Genomic DNA, 20,977 nt, shown 5'->3' on the forward strand with positions numbered 1-20,977 from the left:
GTCATTGAAATTGACCAATTGTATTTGCTGTTAAATTTATGGACAAATTACGATTGATCAATTCTAATAGGTAATTGACAGATTAAATTAACCGGAATTGATGAAAGTGGTCCTTAGAGCCGATCCAAATAAACTTGCATAGTAGGATAATCGTATGCATAAGAAAAATTATCCAATCGCATTTCTATCATAAACATATATAAAATGTGATTGATAATTTTCCTTATGCATATGCTACTATGCAAGTGTATCTGGATAGGCTCTTAGAGACATTTTTAACGATAAAGGAGGATTCAGAAAATGGACCAAGATATAAAAATAGAACTCCTGATATTTCCTATGTTCATAGTTTAAATTTGTGTCAATGCTAAATTGATTACTATAATGCTACAATGCTTACTACAATGCTAAAAATCGATTTGAGATCTCGAACGGAGAAAAAATTGACCAATCCTAGTGACTTTTCAAACCAATTGATCAATTAGTCAATAGGTTTGTTTTCTATTTCTGCACTGGGCTGACTAAACTTTCTATTCTTGCTTTTATAAAACTACAAATATATATCTATTTCATTTTAAGTATAAGTGTATACTAGTTTAGCTACAATAGACCAAATTTTTTCCTTATTCGAGATCTCGGATCGATTTCTAGCATCGTGGACACAAGATTTTAAGTGTAGAAAGCGTAAAATTAAAAGTGCTGTTTCGAAAAGCAGACAATTTTTTTCCTAAAATAACCATGCGTTTTCTAACCTAAAAATTTACACGTTTCATGCCGCTTACACGTGTTGTGTTTATGCTATAACTGTTATTAATACTGGTAAATCGGAATAATGTTAAATCTTTTGAACAGGTAATATTAATTAAAGTTTATTAAAATAATTCCGTAAATATTTAAAATGACAATTTTGTTATACATAAAATTGATCTTACGTTGAAATATTTTCGCAGCATGGAAGCTAATAAGTTTTTAATTATATCATAATATAAATTATATAAATTTATCATCTTAACTTTAATAATTTTACTTTAATTTTTATTTTTTTTTAACAAAAAAAAATGATAATTTATATAAAAAATATATTTTTAATGTTTAATAATTAAGTAATAATTAACTTACTGTGGAAGGAGCAATAAAATATTTTCATGGAGTTGTAATTTACAGATTTAAACAGTTTTTCTACAAATTAGCATTGCATGAAAGCTTTAGTAAAACTGTCTATTGGTGCCAAACTAAAGTTTTAATATTTAATTAATTTGAATGGAGATACATTATGTCATCCAAGAACTTTCAAACAAATAAAAACCATATTTATTTATTAAATGTAAGATTTAAAAATCTTGCATATTAAGTATTTTAATTTTTTTATCTGAATATATAATTTTAATATATTTATTTATAATTATTATTTAGATAGATATTATTACTTTTAGACAAATTTGACAATAAAATTTTCATATCTTATTTTTTACAGAATGTAAATTGTCTTATTATAATTTATTAAAGAAATAAATTATGGGACTTACCTCAAAACAATTACAACGATTAGAAAAGAAGAAAGCAAAAATGGCAGCACTTTTAGAAATCACTAGACTCAATGACAGAGATAAAGAAGCAAAATTACAAGTTTTGAAACAGGTTTATATCTAAAAATAATTTGAACTAGTATCCTTACGATTAACTTTATGAATCATTTTCAGGCAATAGTCAGCACTGATGAATTCAATAATCCAAACATCAACATTAATATACCAGAAGACAATTCTAATCGTAAACGATCTTGTGAAAAAGGTTTAGATGATATATGTTCTGAACCTAAGGAAGGAGATAAAATTCCCATTGAATCAGAATTACAGGATAATAGTAAAAAACCTAGGTAGTTTTGTTAATTCATGAATTATGGAATTATATATAAAATATATAGGATGTAATGTTATTCTTTATATATATATATATATATATATATATATATATATATATATGTATATATATATATATATATATATGTATATATATATATATATAAAGAATAACATGAAATATATTGGTATTTCTTAATGCATATATATATATATATATATATCAAATAATATAATTAATCTATATACATATATATATATAGATTAAGTGATAGCCAATATACGAATTTGAAAGAACAACTTAGGAAACGTAAAAAGAAACTTCAAGCAATTCCAAGACTTACTCTTAAAGCAGTCGGCCAGAATGCTACTTTGGATGTTGAAAATGTGGGAAAGAGAATACCAATATTTCTCAGCGATGTACAACATCTTCTGTTGTATTCATTGCTTGGACATCATTCTCCTTATTTACCAGCAAGATGGTGTCAATTAGAGAAGTATAACAAAGTAATGATGGCTATTATAGTACTTTTGTTCTAAAAGTTTAAATTACATGATATTTAATGTGAAAAATAAATAATTTTCTCTTTAGGTAAGTCACACTGTAGTCTTTGTGCTTGAAGGTTTGTCTTCGTATCATTTCACAGCCTATGAAAGTATGTTCCCACACATAGTGAACAACTTGAAGCATCGTTTAGAAGTAATAACGCCTGCAGTTTATGGAGCGTCTATAACTGAAGAGCTTGCAGCTGTTCCTTTAACGGGAACTCAAAGTGATAAATTAATGAAACGTATGTATATATGCAAACTTTATATATATATATATATATATATATATATATATATAAAATAAATTTTATTGTTATATATAGTTTTTACGAATAAATATTCTGATTAATATTCAAATTAAATATTTTATTTTAGAATAGATTTTAACATTCTTAATTTAATAATAATTATATGTGTTGTATGCATATTAACCAGTGTGTGTGTGTGTGTGTGTGTGTGTGTGTGTGTGTGTGTGTGTGTGTGTGTGTGTGTGTGTGTGTGTGTGTGTGTGTGTGTGTGTGTGTGTGTGTGTGTGTGTGTGTGTGTGTGTGTGTGTGTGTGTGTAATATCTATACATAAGTAAAATATATAGCTTACACATACACATGCATTGGTTATACATGCACATATATAACACATATAATTATTATTAAACTAAGAATGTTAAAATCTATTCTGAAATAAAATATTTAATTTGAATACTAATCAGAATATTTATTCATAAAAAATATATAAAATTCATTTATTTCATTTATTACAATAGAAGGCAATCATTTGGTTTTAGGATATGGTTCTTTAGAAACAGCTCTGCAAATGAATGGAAATGTCATAAGATTACTAAGAAGCGTTTTTCCGATGCATTCAAGTAGCGATGTGAAATGTACAAAAGACTCCACCTTGCCAACTACTGATAAATTTTGTAGAACGAAGCTTCTCTTATCATTGTGGCAAATGGTGGAAGAAAACTATCCTGTACCTCTAAAAGGAACATTAGCAGACAGGTAAGATTTCGTATTACACAAACATCAATCGTTAACATCATAATGTAATTAATGAGTTAAAATAATTTTAGATACAATTCGTACATATTAACAAAAGATGTTTATGAGGAAGCCACATCAACATCGCCAATGTTTAGCTTAGATTGCGAGATGTGCCTGACCACAACTGGCAATCTAGAACTTACCAGAATAAGTATCGTAGATGAGAGTATGAATGTAAGTATAATTGCACATGCATTATGCATAATACATGTACAATAGTAAATAATTATATAATTTTTATAGGTTATTTACGATAGTCTAGTGAAACCGAAGAATACAATAACGAATTATTTGACTCAGTACAGCGGTATTACTGAGGCCATGTTACTTGACGTTACGGTTACATTGCATGATGTTCAGCAGACGTTAAGGACATTACTCCCTCCAGACGCAATTCTCGTAGGACAAAGTTTGAATTCTGATTTACATACGTTAAAAATGATGCATCCTTACATCATTGATACTTCTGTGATATTCAATCTTACTGGGGACAGGTATTGTCAAATATTACCGTAAATATTAATGTTGATGAAGTCCATAGTTTCGATTAATAGTTGATCGATATTGTTTTACATAGGTATAGGAAAACGAAATTGCAGATTTTGGCGCGTGAGTTCCTTGGGGAAAGTATTCAAAACGATAAAAATGGACATTGTTCGACAGAGGACTCGAAAGCTTCTATGAAATTGGTAAAGTTAAAATTGGCGAATAGCGTGGATTATGGGGATGCCGTGTTGCTTGGTGATCGCAGCATAAAAGTTTTGAAAATGGAAATGACCAGAGATAAGACGAAGCAGGCATCGAAGAAAACAGAAATAAAAAAATATGCTACATCGATATTTAATCATATAACGAAAAATAAGGGCACCGCCGCCATCATAGGTAGTAATGAAGTAATGTCCGAATATTCCAAGTATCTAACAAATTCATCTCTTAATATCATGGATGATGAAAATTTCGCAAAAGATGATCAAGTTAGTATACATCTGTAGACAATATTAAATGTTTCCGAATTAAATAATTATTTAAAAAAAAAGGTCAAGAAATTAAAACAAATTGAAAAAAGTAAGAATGAAATTGTTTTCAATTATATTAAGTATCGATTTGTACTAATTGCAGGTACGTCTCGTGATAGCTAATGATGATGTACACGCTGTAGATCGAACCGCCGAAATAGTGATGGAGCATGCCTTTGTATTATGCCACGTAAAAGTTAAAGAGGAGCAATTAAAAGATGAACATATAGAAGAAACATTTCACACTGTGAACAAGTGGATTCATAAAGTTTGGCAATACAGTGCGATAAATAGTCTTGCGTGCGTGATATTTGGTGGACAAAATAATAGCGCAAATGGTACTTGTTTCTTAAATATCAAAACAGAGATATCGCCGAACATCGTAATACGAGCTTAAAAATGCTAATCATTGAACCATCATAAATTATGTAAAAAAAGTAATATGTAAAAAAAAGAAGTAAATTAATTTTGTTAACATCAAGTGCAATAGAGAAAGAAATTTATTTGGCTATGTATCAAATTGGATAAATATTATTTGTACAAATAACTTTCATTAATAGAAATAACATTTTATATTTTTTATTTATTTTGTTTTATATTTAAATGCTTATTTTTACATGAACATCTTGGATTCCTTATTTCATAAGTTTCAATAAATGGGAACAATCTATCACATACAAAATACATTAAATATCGTGAAATGATAAAAACAACTGAAACAACTACAATTGATCTTCTGATAATCTTGATGTACAGGATGATATAAAATAATATTTTTATAGTGTTTTCGATTGCAGTGGGTTTTGATAGTGGAAGAATCGCACTACGATATCAGTAATCGGTCTTAGAGTGATCAAAACCCAATGCAATCAATGCAATCGAAAACTATTAGACATTTTCTATGAAATGTGTCAAACAGCGACAAAATCAAAAAACAAAATTTCATTTCACGTGTTTCATCATATTTTGCAAGAATATCAAAAATATTAAAATATATACGTTCAAAATGTAAAATTAAAATAACATTTAACATGCATTACAAAAATCCGTTATTTATCATTACATTCATACAATTTCCTATTCCATATGCAAGCGGAAATTGGTTCTCGGTTATTCATAGCAAACATGAACTCCTTAAAAGTAGTTATTGAGCTATTTGAACTTTTTGGCAATTGTTTCTTAATCTTCTGCAAGTTGGTCACATTGAATTTTGTAGTACCAGAAGAACTCGTGGTAAATGAGTCATCATGCTCGGTCTTTATTTTCAATTTATTCGTTGACACAGACGGTATGATTCGCTCTTTGCTTCGCGAAATTCTTTGTTTTTTCTTTGCTCTTATTGGCGTATCTACAAGATTCTCAATTACATCGTTTGAAAGACGTTTTAAGCCACTTGATGGTTTACTTGTTTCTTTTACTCTTTTTTTCTTCTTGATAGGGACATCCACGTGAATAGCATCTTCGATATCTTTGACTTGATTATTTTTTTTCTTTTTTAATTCTTTAGAAGTTTTAACACACGTTTCTGCAGCTCGGATAGCTTCTAGTGCTTGGTCTCGCGCTTTAACAAAGACTTCATTTTTTGATTCAGTCGTACCCGATGCAATATCTTGTAATCGTAGTGTATTAGGCAAGTTTTTCTTAGACATTAATTTTGAAATTTCAATCTGTACTGGCAAGCTTTCTGTTTCCTTCTTTCTTTTCTTCTTCAGCGACTTTTCTGTTTGCAAAGTTTCGATATTTTTTGCTCTCTTTTGCCGATCAGATTCTTTTTTCATCATATATTCTTCTACGGTTGGATTTAACTCTAAATTACTTAATATTTTATTTTTTTTCTTGTGCTGTGCTAGCTTCGTTTTATTTCTGTGAATATTTGTTTCAAATACATTATCTTCGCTTATATCTTTATCCTGTTCAGTTACATTAATTTGTTTCTTATTCTTTTCCTGTTTCTTCTTATTAATCTGATATATATCTTTATAGGTATTATTTTCTACAACAGTTAATTGATTAAGTTCTGTATGTTTTTTCTTTTTAGGAATTTTTAATTGCATTACATCTTCAGATAATGCTTCATCAGTGAATGTATTTTTCTTGAATGTTTTCTTTTCTTTCTTCTCTTTTTTAATCTGACATGCATCTTCGGGAGCATTATTCATTTCAACAGTTAATTGATTAAACTTGATACGCTTTCTTTTTTTAGGAATTTCTAATTCTACTGTCTCTTCCAGTGAAACTTTATCGAAAATATTTTCCTCTGATGCTTCTCGTTTCTTTCTTTTCTTCATTTTTTCACTGATCTGATATACATTTTCACGGGTGCTATCTTCTTCAGAATTTAACTGATTAAGCTTTAAACGCTCCTTCTTTTTAAGTAAGTTTAATCTTAATGCCTTTTTCAATAAAATGTTATCAAAATTATTTTCTTCTGATATTTCTCGTTTCTTCTTTTTCTTCGCTTTTTCATCGAGCTGACACGCATTTTCGTCGGTATTATTATTTAGGACATTCAATTGAACAAGTTTGTTAGGTTTCTTCTTAGGAATCTTTAATTTTGTTGAATCTTCAGATAAGACTTTATCGGTATTCTCTTCTGATGTTTCTCGTTTTTTCTTTTTCTTTGCTTTCTCATTGATCTGACACGCGTTTTTGTCAGTATTATCTTCTACAACATCCAATTGAGCAAATTTATCACGTTTTTTCTTAATCTTTAATTTTGAATCTTCAGATAAGATTTTGTCGATATTTTCTTCTGTTTTTCGTTTCTTCTTTTTCTTCATTTTCTCATTAATCTGATACACGTTTTCGCCGGCGTTATTCTCTACAACATCTAATTGAGCAAATTTGTTACGTTTCTTCTTCTCAGAAATCTTTAATTTTGTTAAATCTTCAAATAAAATTTTATCGGTATTTTCTTCTATTTTTCGTTTCTTCTTTTTCTTTGTTTTCTCATTTTGACACGCATTTTTGCCGATGTTATTCTCTATAATATCCAATTGAGTTAATTTGTCATACTTCTTCTTCTTCTTTAATTTTGTTGAAGATTCAGATAAGATTTTATCAATATTTTCTTCTGAAATTTCTCGTTTCTTCTTTTTCTTCATCTTCTCATTGATTTGACATGCGTTTTTATCGATATTATCCTTTGCAACAGTTAACTGACTAAACTTGGCACGTTTCTTCTTTTTAGAAATTTCTAATTCTACCTCGCCTTGAGATATGATTTTATCGGTAATATTTTCACTTAACATTTCTTTTTCATTGCTTTTCGGTATTTTTTGACTAAGTTCTTGTACGTCATTGTCAGATAGTGTTATCACATCAGTTATTTTATTCTTCATTTTTGTTTGCGCAGTATCTTGCATCATTTTAGATTTTTTCTTTAATAAACTTACATCTGTATTCAATTTCAATGTCGGTTCACTTTCGTTTAATTTTTCTTTTCTGAGATGTTTTATCGTAGGTGTTTCAGGATCAGTAATATTCAGTGTATGCATTCTACATGATTTTATTTTGGAAGATAGTTTTGATGTATTTGCGTTTTTTAGCAATTTCATTAAATCAGGTGAAATCTTATTATTTAACATTTTTTCTTTATCTGTATCATTAAGTTCGTTCAAACTGATATCTTTATTTAATGAATAGTTTTTCTTTGATTTCTTCTTCTGAAGCGAAGTATTAAGTGTTGCTTGTATACTTGTATCTGACTTAATGTCTTCTGAATTTCTCCCGTATGTTTTAAATGCTTCATCAATCTCACATTTTTTTCTGATATTAAGATTTGGAGTACTACAGTTTATTAATTTGCGTACGTTTTTAAATTCAACTTCATGTAACTGTTCATTCCATTTGTTTTTCTTTTCAATCCCTGAAGATATTAAGTTAGATGTATCTAACAAAAGACTTCCATCCTTCTTTGTATCAGACTTCTTTTTCTTTTTAATTGGCGAATTACTCAAAAAGACAGTCTTTCCAGTTTTCTTTACTTCAATGTCTTGTTTCGCTTTTGTTTCATTTTCATAAAATAAGATATTTTCATCCATATCCTCTTTTTCGTTCATTACATTATCTTTTTCCTGCACATCTTCATTTTCTTCATTTTCACTTTCCATATTTGCTTCATCAATATGTTCTTCATCTTCATCTTTATTTTCTACTTCTTCTTGTGCAGCTTTATCATCCTCTTTCATACTTTGATCCTTTTCACTTTCGTCATCTTCTTCTGTGTCTTCTAGAAATAAAGAATAAATTTCTTGTATATCTTTTGCATCATCTTTTTCTTCTTGTACCTCATCTTCTATTTCATCATCATCAACTATAAAGTCTGCAAGATCTGATCCATTGTCATCAGAATCTGAAAATTCTACTTCCGAAGCTCTGCACTCATCAGCAGGTACATCATCATCGTCGAACTTTTGTTTCGCTCCATCTAGATTATATTCTTTGTTAATATCAGAATACTCATCATCAGTATCATCAGTATTGTCAGTATTGTCAGTGTTGTCAGTATTGTCAGTGTTGTCAGTATTGTCAGTGTTGTCAGTATTGTCAGTGTTGTCAGTGATGTCAGTATTGCCAGTGATGTCAGTATTGCCAGCGATGTCAAGGCTATCATCATCGCTATCGTTACTTTCATTTGTTTTTTTAAATAAAAAACGTGGAATACTTAAATAGTATTCATTTTGAATACTATTTTCTGTATCCGACCCTGCATTCGCTATTGTAGATAAAGTTTTTGGTCCAAGATCCATAGCTGGTATGTTTATATCGTTATCATCGCTTTCATCATTATTCGACGGCTCGATATTTGCTGACTTTGATTTTTGATCCACGGAACGATCTAAGGATGTATCTTTAACTTTTTTAGTATTATTTTTGATAGATAGATTGTTTTCTTCAGATTCCGTTATATCATTATCTGCATCTTTGTTACACGACTTATCTAAAGAATGTTTCTTCTTTTGTAATTTTTTCGCTTTATGTGCATCTAAATCAAGTTTTTTCTCTGAATCCTGTATTCGAGATTGACATTCAAAAGTATTTTGCATAGATGTATCTTTCGAAGATGTATTCAATGATTTTCTTTCTTCTATTGATTTTCGCAAAGATATATTTTTCTTATTTCTTAGAGAGTTTCTATTTGATCTGCTTATATCAGCTCCAATTTCTTTACTTGATTCATCGTTTACTTTGATAGACTGGTCTCTTATTCTTACTGACTGTTCAGATCTATTTAACTCGGAAGTGGATTGATTTAATGCAGTTTTGGATTCATTTAAAGATTTATCGACAGTGACTAAATTATCTTCATTCTCAGAAAAATCTTCATCTATTTCAGTTACGAGTCTCTTTTTAGTTCTTGATTTTTGCCTTTTAATTTGTTTTTTTTCTTCCTCGCTATCGACATCCATTGATTCTTCATCTATAATGTCTAGTTTTTCAGCATAATTCATTCGTATCACGTCTAGTTTACTTTTCAATAACACGGTATCATCAGAATCATATTCGAAAGGTTCTGCTTCTTTTGCGGCTTTTATGCTTTCAGCTGTTAACCATGCCTGTTTGTTCACCAAAATAAGATCTTCGTTTTCAAGTTCGTTCTCATTTTTCTCCTCTTTCACTGTTTGGGAAGTAGGTTGTACAGAATCGGTCTTAATATCATTTTCCTCCTCCCATTTGTCAGCAGGAATATTTTGGAATAAACTGATAGCGACATTAATATCAGAAACATCATCAACAATTTCCAAATTTTCTTGATCTTTTTGATTTGCTTTCAATGGCGAACTTTCCTTTTCTGTTTCCAAATTTAATATATCTACGCTCTTTCGTTTTAAGCCATGTTTTATAGCTTTTTTAAACGAAGTGTCTACTGCATCCGTTTTTTCAATTGATATATCTATTGCGGATTTTTCAGAAACTTCTACGTCAGAAAGTCGCTCAACTTGAATTACTGTATCATTTTCGTTCGAGTCGCCTGTAGAATTACTTCTTTCCAGGACATTGTTGGAATTGGATGCTGATTTTGTTACGTGTTCAGATAAACTTTCCTGTTTCTGTTTTGTGGAATCAGGAGAATCAGGACAGTTGATTGCTTCATCCTGAATTCCAACTGATTGTTTATCCATTGCAATGGACTGATTGTTGGAACTTTCCTTGATTGGTGATGGAATTTGTGAATTTATGGAGCTATCAAGCTCAAGGCATACATTCGATGAAACTTCATTTTCATCTTGACGCGGACTTTGTTCTTCTTTATCATCTGTAGTAACAATAGAAGTCAAACTTTCTTTGCTATCACTTATCACTTTATTTATATTTCGACTTATAGATAAACGTGATGTTTTAGCCACTTCATTCGACTCAATGTTCTTAGTTTTGTTGTCTGTAATAATACATTCTATTTTATCGATTTTATCTGATTCATTGATCATTTTCGTTGTATCTTCTTTATGAATAGATGTATTTATATTTTCGATGGATAATTTATCATTATTATTATCTTTTTTGATTATCTCTATACTATCATGTTTTGACAAAATTATTTCATTTGAATCAGTTGAACTTAAAGATTCTACAGAAATATCCATCATTTCCTGAGAACTCTCAGTAGGTTTTTTTAATAGATCGGTGTGTCCCATTGATTCTCTTGAATGACGTCGTTTATCTAAATTCGATTCTCTTTTCGTAAGTTTAGTTTCTTTTTCATTTAACGATTTATTCATAAGAGGCGAAGCAAGAGATTTGGTTGTAGATGTCACATTAGACTGTATATTTTTTTCTGCTGGCACATTGCCAATAATATTTACTGTTTGATTTTCTTTGTTGCTTCTTATCTCTTCGATAGAAATATTATTCTTTATCTCTTCAATAGAAACATTCAACGAATGGTCGGTTGTAACACTTGTTTCTTCAGATGTTTCTTCAGATTTACATACGTTAGTTAACGATTTTTCTGTATCTGATAGATTCTCTTTCACAATTTCTTTGTCTCCTTTTTTACAGGAACTTATAGAAGAACTTTGAGAATTATCATACGTGATTACATCAATTATATCATTGTCAGACTGTACAGTTTTTTCAGATCTACTTTGTTCCTCAGCTGTCATAAACATAAATATATATAATATTAATTATTAATTATATAATTACATAATTATTATAATTTAAATTATAACTTCCGTTCTCTTTCATTTAAATATAGATTTAAATAATATTATAATAAAAGATAATGAATCTATGATATATAATAATTTCAAATTACTAGATGAATGTTTCTTATAAACATACATATGTTATAGGTTCTCTGTTGACTACTATTTTGCTATTTTGAATTATGGTTTTATGCTTGGTTAGATGCAATTAATATCTAAATATATAGTTATTTATTAATTATTGGAACAAAAAAAAGAGAGACTACTTGGTATAAGTCACTTACAAGTCACTTACAAGTTTGTTTCATCAATGTGAATATTATTTTATCGAAGAATATTTATATTTTAATGTTTTATAAAAATTTTCATCGTGCATTTTCTTGATTTTGACGCCATCAATCCAAATGATCTCAATGAATCAACAGAATCTTTAATATTAGAAGATTTCGATTCGAATTTAGAAGAGAAGGAAAAATTTTTCAATTTTACTTACCAAGAGTATTCTCTATATTCACTGCTTCATCCATATCTTCAACTTGTATTTCATCATTCTTCTTTAATAATTTGAGTGTTTCATCTGATTTTGCCAAATCAATTGAAGACTCTTTATTAAAAAAAAAAATAATTAAAACATATAAAAGTAGAATAAAATAGTTTATGTCTGTTAGAAAAAGTTCATTTTGTTCGTTAGTTTGTTAGTTTAATTACTGCCTCTTCTACCTACCATGATCACAATCATCTTTCACTTCATCCTCATCCATACTTAAACGTTTTTTAAAGTGCTGGTTTTGTTCAAAATGTGGTGCTTTATCTTGCGAAGTATTTGAATATTCTATAACATAATATAGATTTGCTTACAATTTCAATGAAGTTATTCATGAATGTCAATTGTAATTATATCAAGTATTGATATATTAATGCAATCACAGTTTTAAATACAAAAAGTCGCTTAATAATAGAAAACAACTTTGAGAAATTACCTGAATTTGTAATTTCTTCAGTCTCGACTATCGTAGAATCTATCACTCGCACATAAGGAATATGATCTTCCAATTCGGTTTGCTCTTTGACTGGAGAACTTGATGGCACTACAGATGCTCGTCTGCGTGTTTTAATTGGTGTATTAGGTAAACTTTTACTTTGATCAGACAAAGATTCCGGATCAACAGAACTAGCTCTTGTTCTACGTGTTCTAGTTGTTGGCAATGGTGATTGTATCTCAGAACCAGCACGTGTATGGCGCTTGCTGACAATTAGATGAGAAAATGATTATAAACTTATTGTATATTATTAAATTTAATCAATGCTATATAATTAGCTATACCTAGCTCGAGTGTTAACTCTGGTAGGTGTGCTGACAGAAGTTATAGTAGTCGTTTTCCGTGTAGTTCGTTTTGTAGGTGTTTGTACAACATCAACATCTATCATCTCACTGATATCTGAAGAAATGGAATGCTTTCTAACACGTAGCTTCATTGTCTCTGAGGTATTAGAATCCATAGTCGCTGTTCGTGATCTAGTGCTCCGGGTTGGTTGATTAATACTGATATTACTGTTATCACTGTCAGGTGAACCTGGTGAATATTTATTCTGCTTTATTCTACTACTGCGACGCAATGGAGAGTTCACCACAGATTGTACAGTAAGTTTTCGAGTCTGCATATGAGTAGCTACAACACAAAGTAGAAGACTAAGCTAATCAAACTAATATACTACAAAATAAATTTTTAAGCTGCAAAAGCAAAACAATACATAAGTTTAAATTTTACATATTTATATATTTATTTAGTTTTACATATTTATATATTTAAATAAATAAATAAAGAAAACATATTTATAGATTTTTGTTCCATATATAAAGGAAAAAGTAAACATCTATAAATTTTTATGTTTATTTTTATGTTTATATATACAATTAACATATTTGTGTCTATTTGTATTTTTATATTCTTCAAATGATTAATATATATAAAAATGTTTTCAACAACGCTCTTATTTTAGTTTATTTTTATCAATTATTTATACAAATAGTAATGTAAATCAATCTATTAAAACACATTTGCACGAAATCAAAGATTTTCTCAATATACTCTTATATCTCAAAATGACATGTAAAATTCAAGATTGAGACGAAATTTTAATACTTGAATTTATTCAAATTAACAAAACATACACACAAATCCTCCATAAAGACCATTGATAACAAACTGACATACGAACATTATTGCAAACATTTTCCGAACTGATAAGAATATTCTAGAACAGAAATTACAAAAGAGATACAGAGACTAAAAAGAAAAAAAGTGAAAGAAAGCTTGCGAAACATTCGTCCTACAGACTGATTAATGACAACAAAAATCGTAAATATATAAATCGATGCCATGTCCAGCCGACCTTTCTGCATTTCATGCACGCATGCAAAATAAAAAGAAAGCAGATTAAATGATACAAACCCGCTTTCGGCTCAAAGTCTTCATCAGAACTCTTCGTGGAACGCGACATCGCGATCCTTCAAATTAAATATCAAACGAAAAGTAATATCGTAAAAAAACCGAAAGGAAAACAGATAAACGCAAAAGAAAGGTTACTAAAGACACGTGTTTCCGTCAACATGAATTTGAATCCAACAGTTACGCTACTCGAACGGCAACGAATATCGTTGACTGTATAAATAATGTAGATAGATATTGTGAAGCATGAAAGAGTCAATGGTGGTGAAGCATTAGAGAGTCAATGGTTGTTCAGTAAACGTAATGCATAACGGTTGACTAATTTCTCAATGTAATTGGTTTAAATTTAGAGATCTAACAGCAAAGACCAATAATCACTGATCGTTCACTGATCGCTTTGTTTCACTAAATACACTCATTGGTTTTTTCAGCAAAAAAAGCAGTTTCGCAACTATACGATTCTTACATACCATTCTTTAATATGATTGGTTTAAATCCGTGAAGAACTAAAAGTAAGAACCAATCATATCAAAGATTTTTATAATAGTTGCAAAACTGTTTTTTCTGTTAAACGCAAATATTATTTAATATTACAAATGTTTCGAAATTGTTTGGCCAATTAAAATAGAGAATTCTATTAATTGGTCAATCATTCATTGATCAAACGCTTCGAGAAACATTTATATAACTAAATAGACTGCATCTCTTAAGATAAAAAATTACAAAAGTGAGGAAATTTGTTAGAATATTTGTGACTTTATGTGCCGAAATTTAATAAATGTCCTCACTTTTCTAATTTTAATAACCTTGTTTTAAAATATCAACCGACTTCCTGGAATACAGTCAATTTGGCTACAAATGTTTCGAAGCCTCTTTTTGATTGGTCAATTGTTAAAATTCTTTGTTCTAATTGATAAATTGTTTCGATAAATTGTTTCATTTATAATGAAACTTTGACTGCATTCTTGAATTTACAAATATTAATATAGTAGATTGTTATAACTAGCATACAAAGATTAAAGATACCAGTAGAATGCTTATATCCATTATATCATATATATATATATATATATATTATATGCAAAACACACACACACACACACACACACACACACGCGCGCGCGCGCGCGCGCGATTGCTGAGGATATAACTAAAAGAGAAATTTGGAACAATTTTTAGAGAAAAAGGAAAAAAATTTAAGCAATCTTTTTTGATTAAAAGTGCATTTTTTCGTCATTTTATTCTGTTTCAATCGCTTTAATCTATCATTTTCGAATTCAGTGACCAATTTTACCAAATTTATAATTTTCAAATAATTGCAAAATTTTATCTTACGCGATCAAAATTACTTCCTTCAAACTTCAAATATATATAGAAAAATATAAATAAGTTGCTCTTGCGGAAGGGAAATGTATTCCCTGACGAAAATAAAGTGAAACTAAAGAGTTGAGCGTAAATCGAATGTAGGAGAAGAGTAACAGAAGTGTAAACAAAGCTTCTAGGGAACGTAGATTAGAACAATGGAACGTAAAAGAAGTATTAAAACACTTCGTAAACATTTTACGCTTCTTTTACGTTTCGCTGTTCCAATCTACGCTCTTTAGAAGCTTTGTTTACACTTCTGTCACTCTTCTCTTACATTCGACTTACGCTCAACTCTTTATTTTCGTCTTATTTTCGGCAGGGTTTCTATACTTTTAGATTTTATTTCTACTTCCATGAATATGTTGATTTTTTTATGCATTAAAAAAATAATTTTTTTGTCACATGGTAATATAGTAATAAATTAAAAATAAAATTATTTATTTATAAAAATTTAAATATTAATATATTAATATATTTCTTGCAAGTTTTTTTAATTTATATTATTTTAAGTAATACTATTATTGTTAAAATTATTAATGTATTATTGTATATGTGTATTTTTTGCGTTAATATTTATACTTAAAATTTATTAACCATATTTGTTACCCACTATTCCTTTCGATATAAATGAACTCTAAAAACAGTGAGAAACTAAGCCCGGCTAGCTCAGTCGGTAGAGCATGAGACTCTTAATCTCAGGGTCGTGGGTTCGAGCCCCACGTTGGGCGATTATTTTTTTTTATTTTTTAAAGAAATAAAATTATATATTTATTCTTATATATATATTTATTAACTATTCTTATTATATTTATTATATTTATTATATTTATTATATTTATATTTATTAACTATTCTTATTATATATTTATTAACTTATTCTAATTATTTATTCTGATCTTAATAATGATATAAAGTTAATTATTTTTTAAATTAACTATTATAATTATTCACATTTAGAATAATTATAAATATAACTTTTTTAAAACATAAGCTTATCAAAAATGTCAATTTCAATTCTTTGCTGCCGATTATACATTATTTTCTATGAAATGTTTTTAGTGACAATAAGTTTAAGTAAAAAAAATAAGCTGACTGTTATCAATGTGAGAAAATTGATAATTCGATTTATTTCATCGATTTATCATCGTCTTATCTCTCTTTTTCCTACTTTTCTTCTCAAGATATGTTATATTTTGTACTGTAATCGTCTATTATTATTATCTACAACGGTCATCTGCAGACGCATAAGGCGCAGCATAAGGTGAGTGTATAAGGTGAAAGGCCGTCCCTGATCGGACAAGGAATTTATTTCTTTCTTGACTGATTTTTGCTTAAGTCAAAGAACACGCTACAAAGGACTTGTACATTGATGGGAAAAAAAAGTGTTTCTAGGTTGACTATTTGGCCGATTTGCGTGGTGCGACTGCGATCTTTAATCAGTATCGCGTCGACTTTCAACAGCATCGAAGATACAGATTTATCAGAAAAGGTTTATTGAATAACTGAAAATATCAATATATTCAACATATACAACAACGTAATAGCGATACTCGATATTTATTGACCAGATTAAAAATTTCAACCATCGGTATAACAGTGATATTGGGGTGAGTTTAATAAATAATTTTTTAATATTATATAATTAATATTCGTGTTACATTTATCTGTTTTATAATATTTTTAAAGGTTTTCCTCGTTCATAGAGAAATTCAAACACGTTATTTTAAGCGAGAAAAGAGATTATAATATTTTATAATCAATAAATTCTTTTATTATAATAAAATAATAATTATCAATAAATTTCTTAATTATGATTATAATTATTATAATCATAATTAAGAAATTTATTGACAGGAGCAATTAATATATGCTCTGTTTCCATATTTAGACATTATCGCAACCATATTTCTATTTTCGACCATATTTTATTTTGTGTCAGATTTATATTTCCGACGTTACATCATTTAATTTGCCTGCTAATAGAATATTTAAGAATTTAGAATAATTAAAATGTCATCAAATAGAGATATTCTGCGTTACAGAAAAATCCACAAAATATATTAAGAACGAAATTATTCCTCAGACTTGGTATACTCAATTAATAGCCAGACTAATTGAACGTCTGCTATATTCAATCAAGACGAGTCGAGATTCATCTCAATCACGCGCGAAAGTTTTTGCGTATCATTAAGTCCAGTCTCAGATCATTTCGCATGCCCTGCGAACGATAGCCTCATATAACGACACATATATTATATACGTGTATTTGATATTCGTACATCTTTTATTCATTTAAATGGTAATTTTTTTTAATACTAATGACATTAAATAAATTTAATTTAAATTTAAAATAAATATATATAAATATGTTGAATTATAATTAAGTAATTCCATATAAAAATCGCAATTATAGCACTTTAATTTTATCTTTAATCCCTTGATGACTCTTAGATTCAATTTTTTTCTCGGAAAAAAATATCGAAAGGGATCATAATTCATTGCGTTTTTTTAATCTTCTTGATATTACATATTCTTGCATATTAGATTAAAAGTATGAAGTTTAATAAGAAATTCGTCTTGCTTACTTAAATATATGTAAAATTAATTAATAGTAAAATATGTAAAGAATAAATGAAATTAATTATTTTATAATTTAATAAATATCATCGCAGCATTATTGATTCATTATTCATTATCATTATCATTTTTTAAACAATGTGCATTACATTTCGCAAGGAAAGAAAAGAATCATTTTACTTCCTTCGCGATAAATCGGAATATATCCTGTGACGTTTCTTGTCATTGTAATGTAAATTTCGTCAGCACACTCTAATCTCTTCGTACATCGAACGTTTACACTTTGATAACTAACCGGTCGAAGCATATTGAGTGTCTCGTTCGTTGCTCCGCTTATATTGTAACGATTCGCCATCAGACTTTAGTAGAAAACCTGATCTGGGTAGATCGCCAAACAAATATCGGATCACGTACAAGCAACTTTGTTGTTGTAACACGAAACGGTGTATGCGCGCAAAGGGAAATAAGCGATTAGGAGCAACGGGCGATTGGCGAGACAAAATCTTGCCGTGTCTGACTAAGCCGACTGTTTACTACTTGCCGATCGCTTGCATGAACATTGTTAGTTTGACACTTTCGCAGACACTGATACTTTGTTGAACGGTAACTAATTGTATACCGTAATTGTATTTTGGTAACAGTATACGTGATTAACGTTTTAGATATTTTAAATTTACACCTTCCACGATTGACTAAGCTTTAACGTTCGATCTCTCAAATTGCGGATTTCAATCATTCTTCGATAGAAAATTTGAGAAGCTGATGGTTTTTCCGTAAGAAGAATAACCTACTTCCAGGATCCATATCTGTAGTGTGCTTTCGACCCTAGACAATATGGACCGTGTCTAAAATCGGAAAGCGCGGCTTGACCCAATTTCGTGAGGCTGTACGCTTGCGTGTTGCCAAATTGATATTGATCCTTGACAGCAGACGATAGCATATATGATCATATACTTTTAAGATGTTCAACGAAAACGGAAAAAAAAGATACTTTACTAAGTTCTTATTTTCCACAATGAAAAATGAAAAAAGTATACATTCTTATATATACATGTTATATAATTAAAAATAATAAAATTAAAACGCATCGCATTGAATTATGTAGAAAAATAAGAAATTTATATCTAATACGTAAAAAAATAAAACAACAACAACAACAAAAATAACATTTTTTTTACAGAACGTAGGATTAAAAATATATAAATTTCGCATCAGTTTTTCTTCACTTTTATTTATTTATTATTTTAATAAGTTTTTATTAAATATTATTATATTTACAGACTATATGTATTTCAGGGTAATAACCTCTAGTATCGTTATCCAGTTATCAATGTCTTCATTAAAATGTGTAATAAATGATATACATATATGCAGTGTGGAATGAGTCATGACCAGTTGTTAGGAAGATAATGCCTCTCTCTTTCAACTTCTTTCCGGGAATGTCTATGTCCTCTGACCTCCTCTTACTGGATTGGATCTCATTCTTTCTTATCGTATCGCAACGGATATGCGTATCGTAGCGTACTATATAAATTTATTTTGAGAAGAAGAAACGATTACGTAATGACGCAGTCGGCTAGGAATCTCGAAACGCACACTGTAACAGATAAATCATGTTAATTGAGCAGAAAGGAATACTAGCAATACTAGATAAGGCCGAGCTTTTGACCTAATAATCTTTTTATTTTTGAATGTATATATAAATTTGAGAAAAAACTTGCTTATATCGCTACATCTGCCGTTATTTTTAACAAGACTTGAAACATAGCGGCTGAAAATCAAAAGAGGCCCCTTAATAAATCAATATTTAAATTAATATCGATTAACTCACTTCTCCTACATATCGATTAATATTTTAGGGAAAAGCCCCCCGGCAATTGGCTTAGTCTCACTTTGATGCATAACGGGAAATCTTTCATTCAGCAAATATTACTTTTACCGAGCACTTTATTTGACATTACGCTGTTATCTTACGCTATACCTCATCTATTCACAAGGTGAATGCTAGCACATCAGAGTCACTTGCAGTATTACGAATCAATTGTTCAACCAAAAACGGCGCGCGAATTTGCGTTGAATTACTGCGATTGGCCTTCAACCCTACTGATATTATGGTTCGTGTCAACGCACCTTTGAAAAGTAAAAAATGAAACGCATAACAAGAAAAATATATAAAATAATTACATATACATATAAGCATTATATTTAATTATAATAACATATTGTTGTTACATTTATTTTCATTAATTATATACATAAATTACAAATAATTTCATTTCACTTAACTTCGTATATACGTCTTCGTGGTTTCCATATTTATGGATGTTTTTTACAATTGGTCTGTTTTTTATAGCTAAACTGATTGTTGTATTTAAAATAAAATAATAGATATTTAACAAAAATGAAAATTTTAGTTAGCAGCTCAGTGCAGGAACAAAAAAACAAATTCAACTCAACAAATAATGACTCATAAATACCGATATGAAGAAGAAGCGTAATCGATGCGTCGCGAAGCTCGAAAAGCGCGTAATTTTATGAAGCTATTAGGCAGGTCAGTCAAAGAGTCGTAGTTCATTTCGGAAAGCCGATCTTCCGTTATATTTTCGTTAGGGTTCCCCCTATACTTATCTAGGTCACGGGCAGCTCGGAGAGAAAGAGTCCATTCTTTCTTCCGCGCCTAAGAGACCTGACATATGGGATTTCGGCCGAAAACCCACATCGATACAAACGTAGGATAGAAACTGGGGAAACGACGTCGACGTGCGATCGCGCGTGGACGCGACTTTTTTAAACGTCACGTCGTTTCCCCGATCCCGGAGCGGAGGGGGGGGGGGCAGCAGCGAGGAGGAGAGGAGGGAATGTCTAATATTTTTTTTTTTATCCCACCGTGGTAAAAGCGTCGGGACACACACAAGGCGTCTGCGCGTACCGCGCTATGTATAGACGGTGATACGCCTGGGGCATCGG

The 20,977-nt window shown here is 29.6% G+C and overlaps 2 protein-coding genes, 1 long non-coding RNA gene and 1 other non-coding gene across 8 annotated transcripts; 2 read left to right on the forward strand and 2 right to left on the reverse strand.

The window, feature by feature from the left end:
• The first annotated feature begins 301 nt into the window (after nucleotides 1-301).
• Rexo5 (RNA exonuclease 5) lies at nucleotides 302-4,948 on the forward strand. 4 transcript variants are annotated; one of them, XM_089076775.1, is made up of 11 exons: nucleotides 302-852; nucleotides 1,165-1,324; nucleotides 1,475-1,638; nucleotides 1,701-1,876; nucleotides 2,129-2,366; nucleotides 2,452-2,650; nucleotides 3,193-3,409; nucleotides 3,481-3,625; nucleotides 3,695-3,945; nucleotides 4,029-4,425; nucleotides 4,571-4,948. In XM_089076775.1, exons 3-11 carry the CDS (start codon nucleotides 1,516-1,518, stop codon nucleotides 4,862-4,864), a joined length of 2,040 nt encoding a protein of 679 aa, XP_088932901.1. In that variant the 5' UTR covers nucleotides 302-852; nucleotides 1,165-1,324; nucleotides 1,475-1,515; the 3' UTR covers nucleotides 4,865-4,948. The 4 variants fall into 4 exon arrangements, with proteins under 4 accessions (XP_088932901.1, XP_088932902.1, XP_088932899.1 ...); XM_089076776.1 differs by having other exon boundaries at nucleotides 2,165-2,366; XM_089076773.1 differs by having other exon boundaries at nucleotides 308-852; nucleotides 2,123-2,366.
• Nucleotide 4,949: 1 nt separating this feature from the next.
• Nucleotides 4,950-14,287, reverse strand: LOC105430401 (uncharacterized). Of its 2 annotated transcripts, none has more exons than XM_089076751.1 (6): nucleotides 14,072-14,287; nucleotides 12,943-13,288; nucleotides 12,599-12,864; nucleotides 12,343-12,450; nucleotides 12,112-12,222; nucleotides 4,950-11,566 (listed from the first exon to the last, which is right to left on the reverse strand). In XM_089076751.1, exons 1-6 carry the CDS (start codon nucleotides 14,118-14,120, stop codon nucleotides 5,517-5,519), a joined length of 6,930 nt encoding a protein of 2,309 aa, XP_088932877.1. In that variant the 5' UTR covers nucleotides 14,121-14,287; the 3' UTR covers nucleotides 4,950-5,516. The 2 variants fall into 2 exon arrangements, with proteins under 2 accessions (XP_088932877.1, XP_088932878.1); XM_089076752.1 differs by having other exon boundaries at nucleotides 12,943-13,192; nucleotides 14,072-14,286.
• A 1,801-nt stretch (nucleotides 14,288-16,088) lies between these two features.
• TRNAK-CUU (transfer RNA lysine (anticodon CUU)) lies at nucleotides 16,089-16,161 on the forward strand. The gene has a single exon. It is a non-coding gene; the product is annotated as a tRNA-Lys (tRNA).
• A 3,060-nt stretch (nucleotides 16,162-19,221) lies between these two features.
• On the reverse strand, nucleotides 19,222-20,890 carry LOC105430400 (uncharacterized). The gene is made up of 2 exons (XR_968198.3): nucleotides 19,992-20,890; nucleotides 19,222-19,607 (listed from the first exon to the last, which is right to left on the reverse strand). It is a non-coding gene; the product is annotated as an uncharacterized LOC105430400 (long non-coding RNA).
• Nucleotides 20,891-20,977: the final 87 nt, after the last annotated feature.

Source organism: Pogonomyrmex barbatus, unplaced genomic scaffold, assembly GCF_055798465.1.
Source record: "Pogonomyrmex barbatus isolate J1 unplaced genomic scaffold, ASM5579846v1 scaffold2, whole genome shotgun sequence".
Classification (NCBI taxonomy): domain Eukaryota; kingdom Metazoa; phylum Arthropoda; class Insecta; order Hymenoptera; family Formicidae; genus Pogonomyrmex; species Pogonomyrmex barbatus.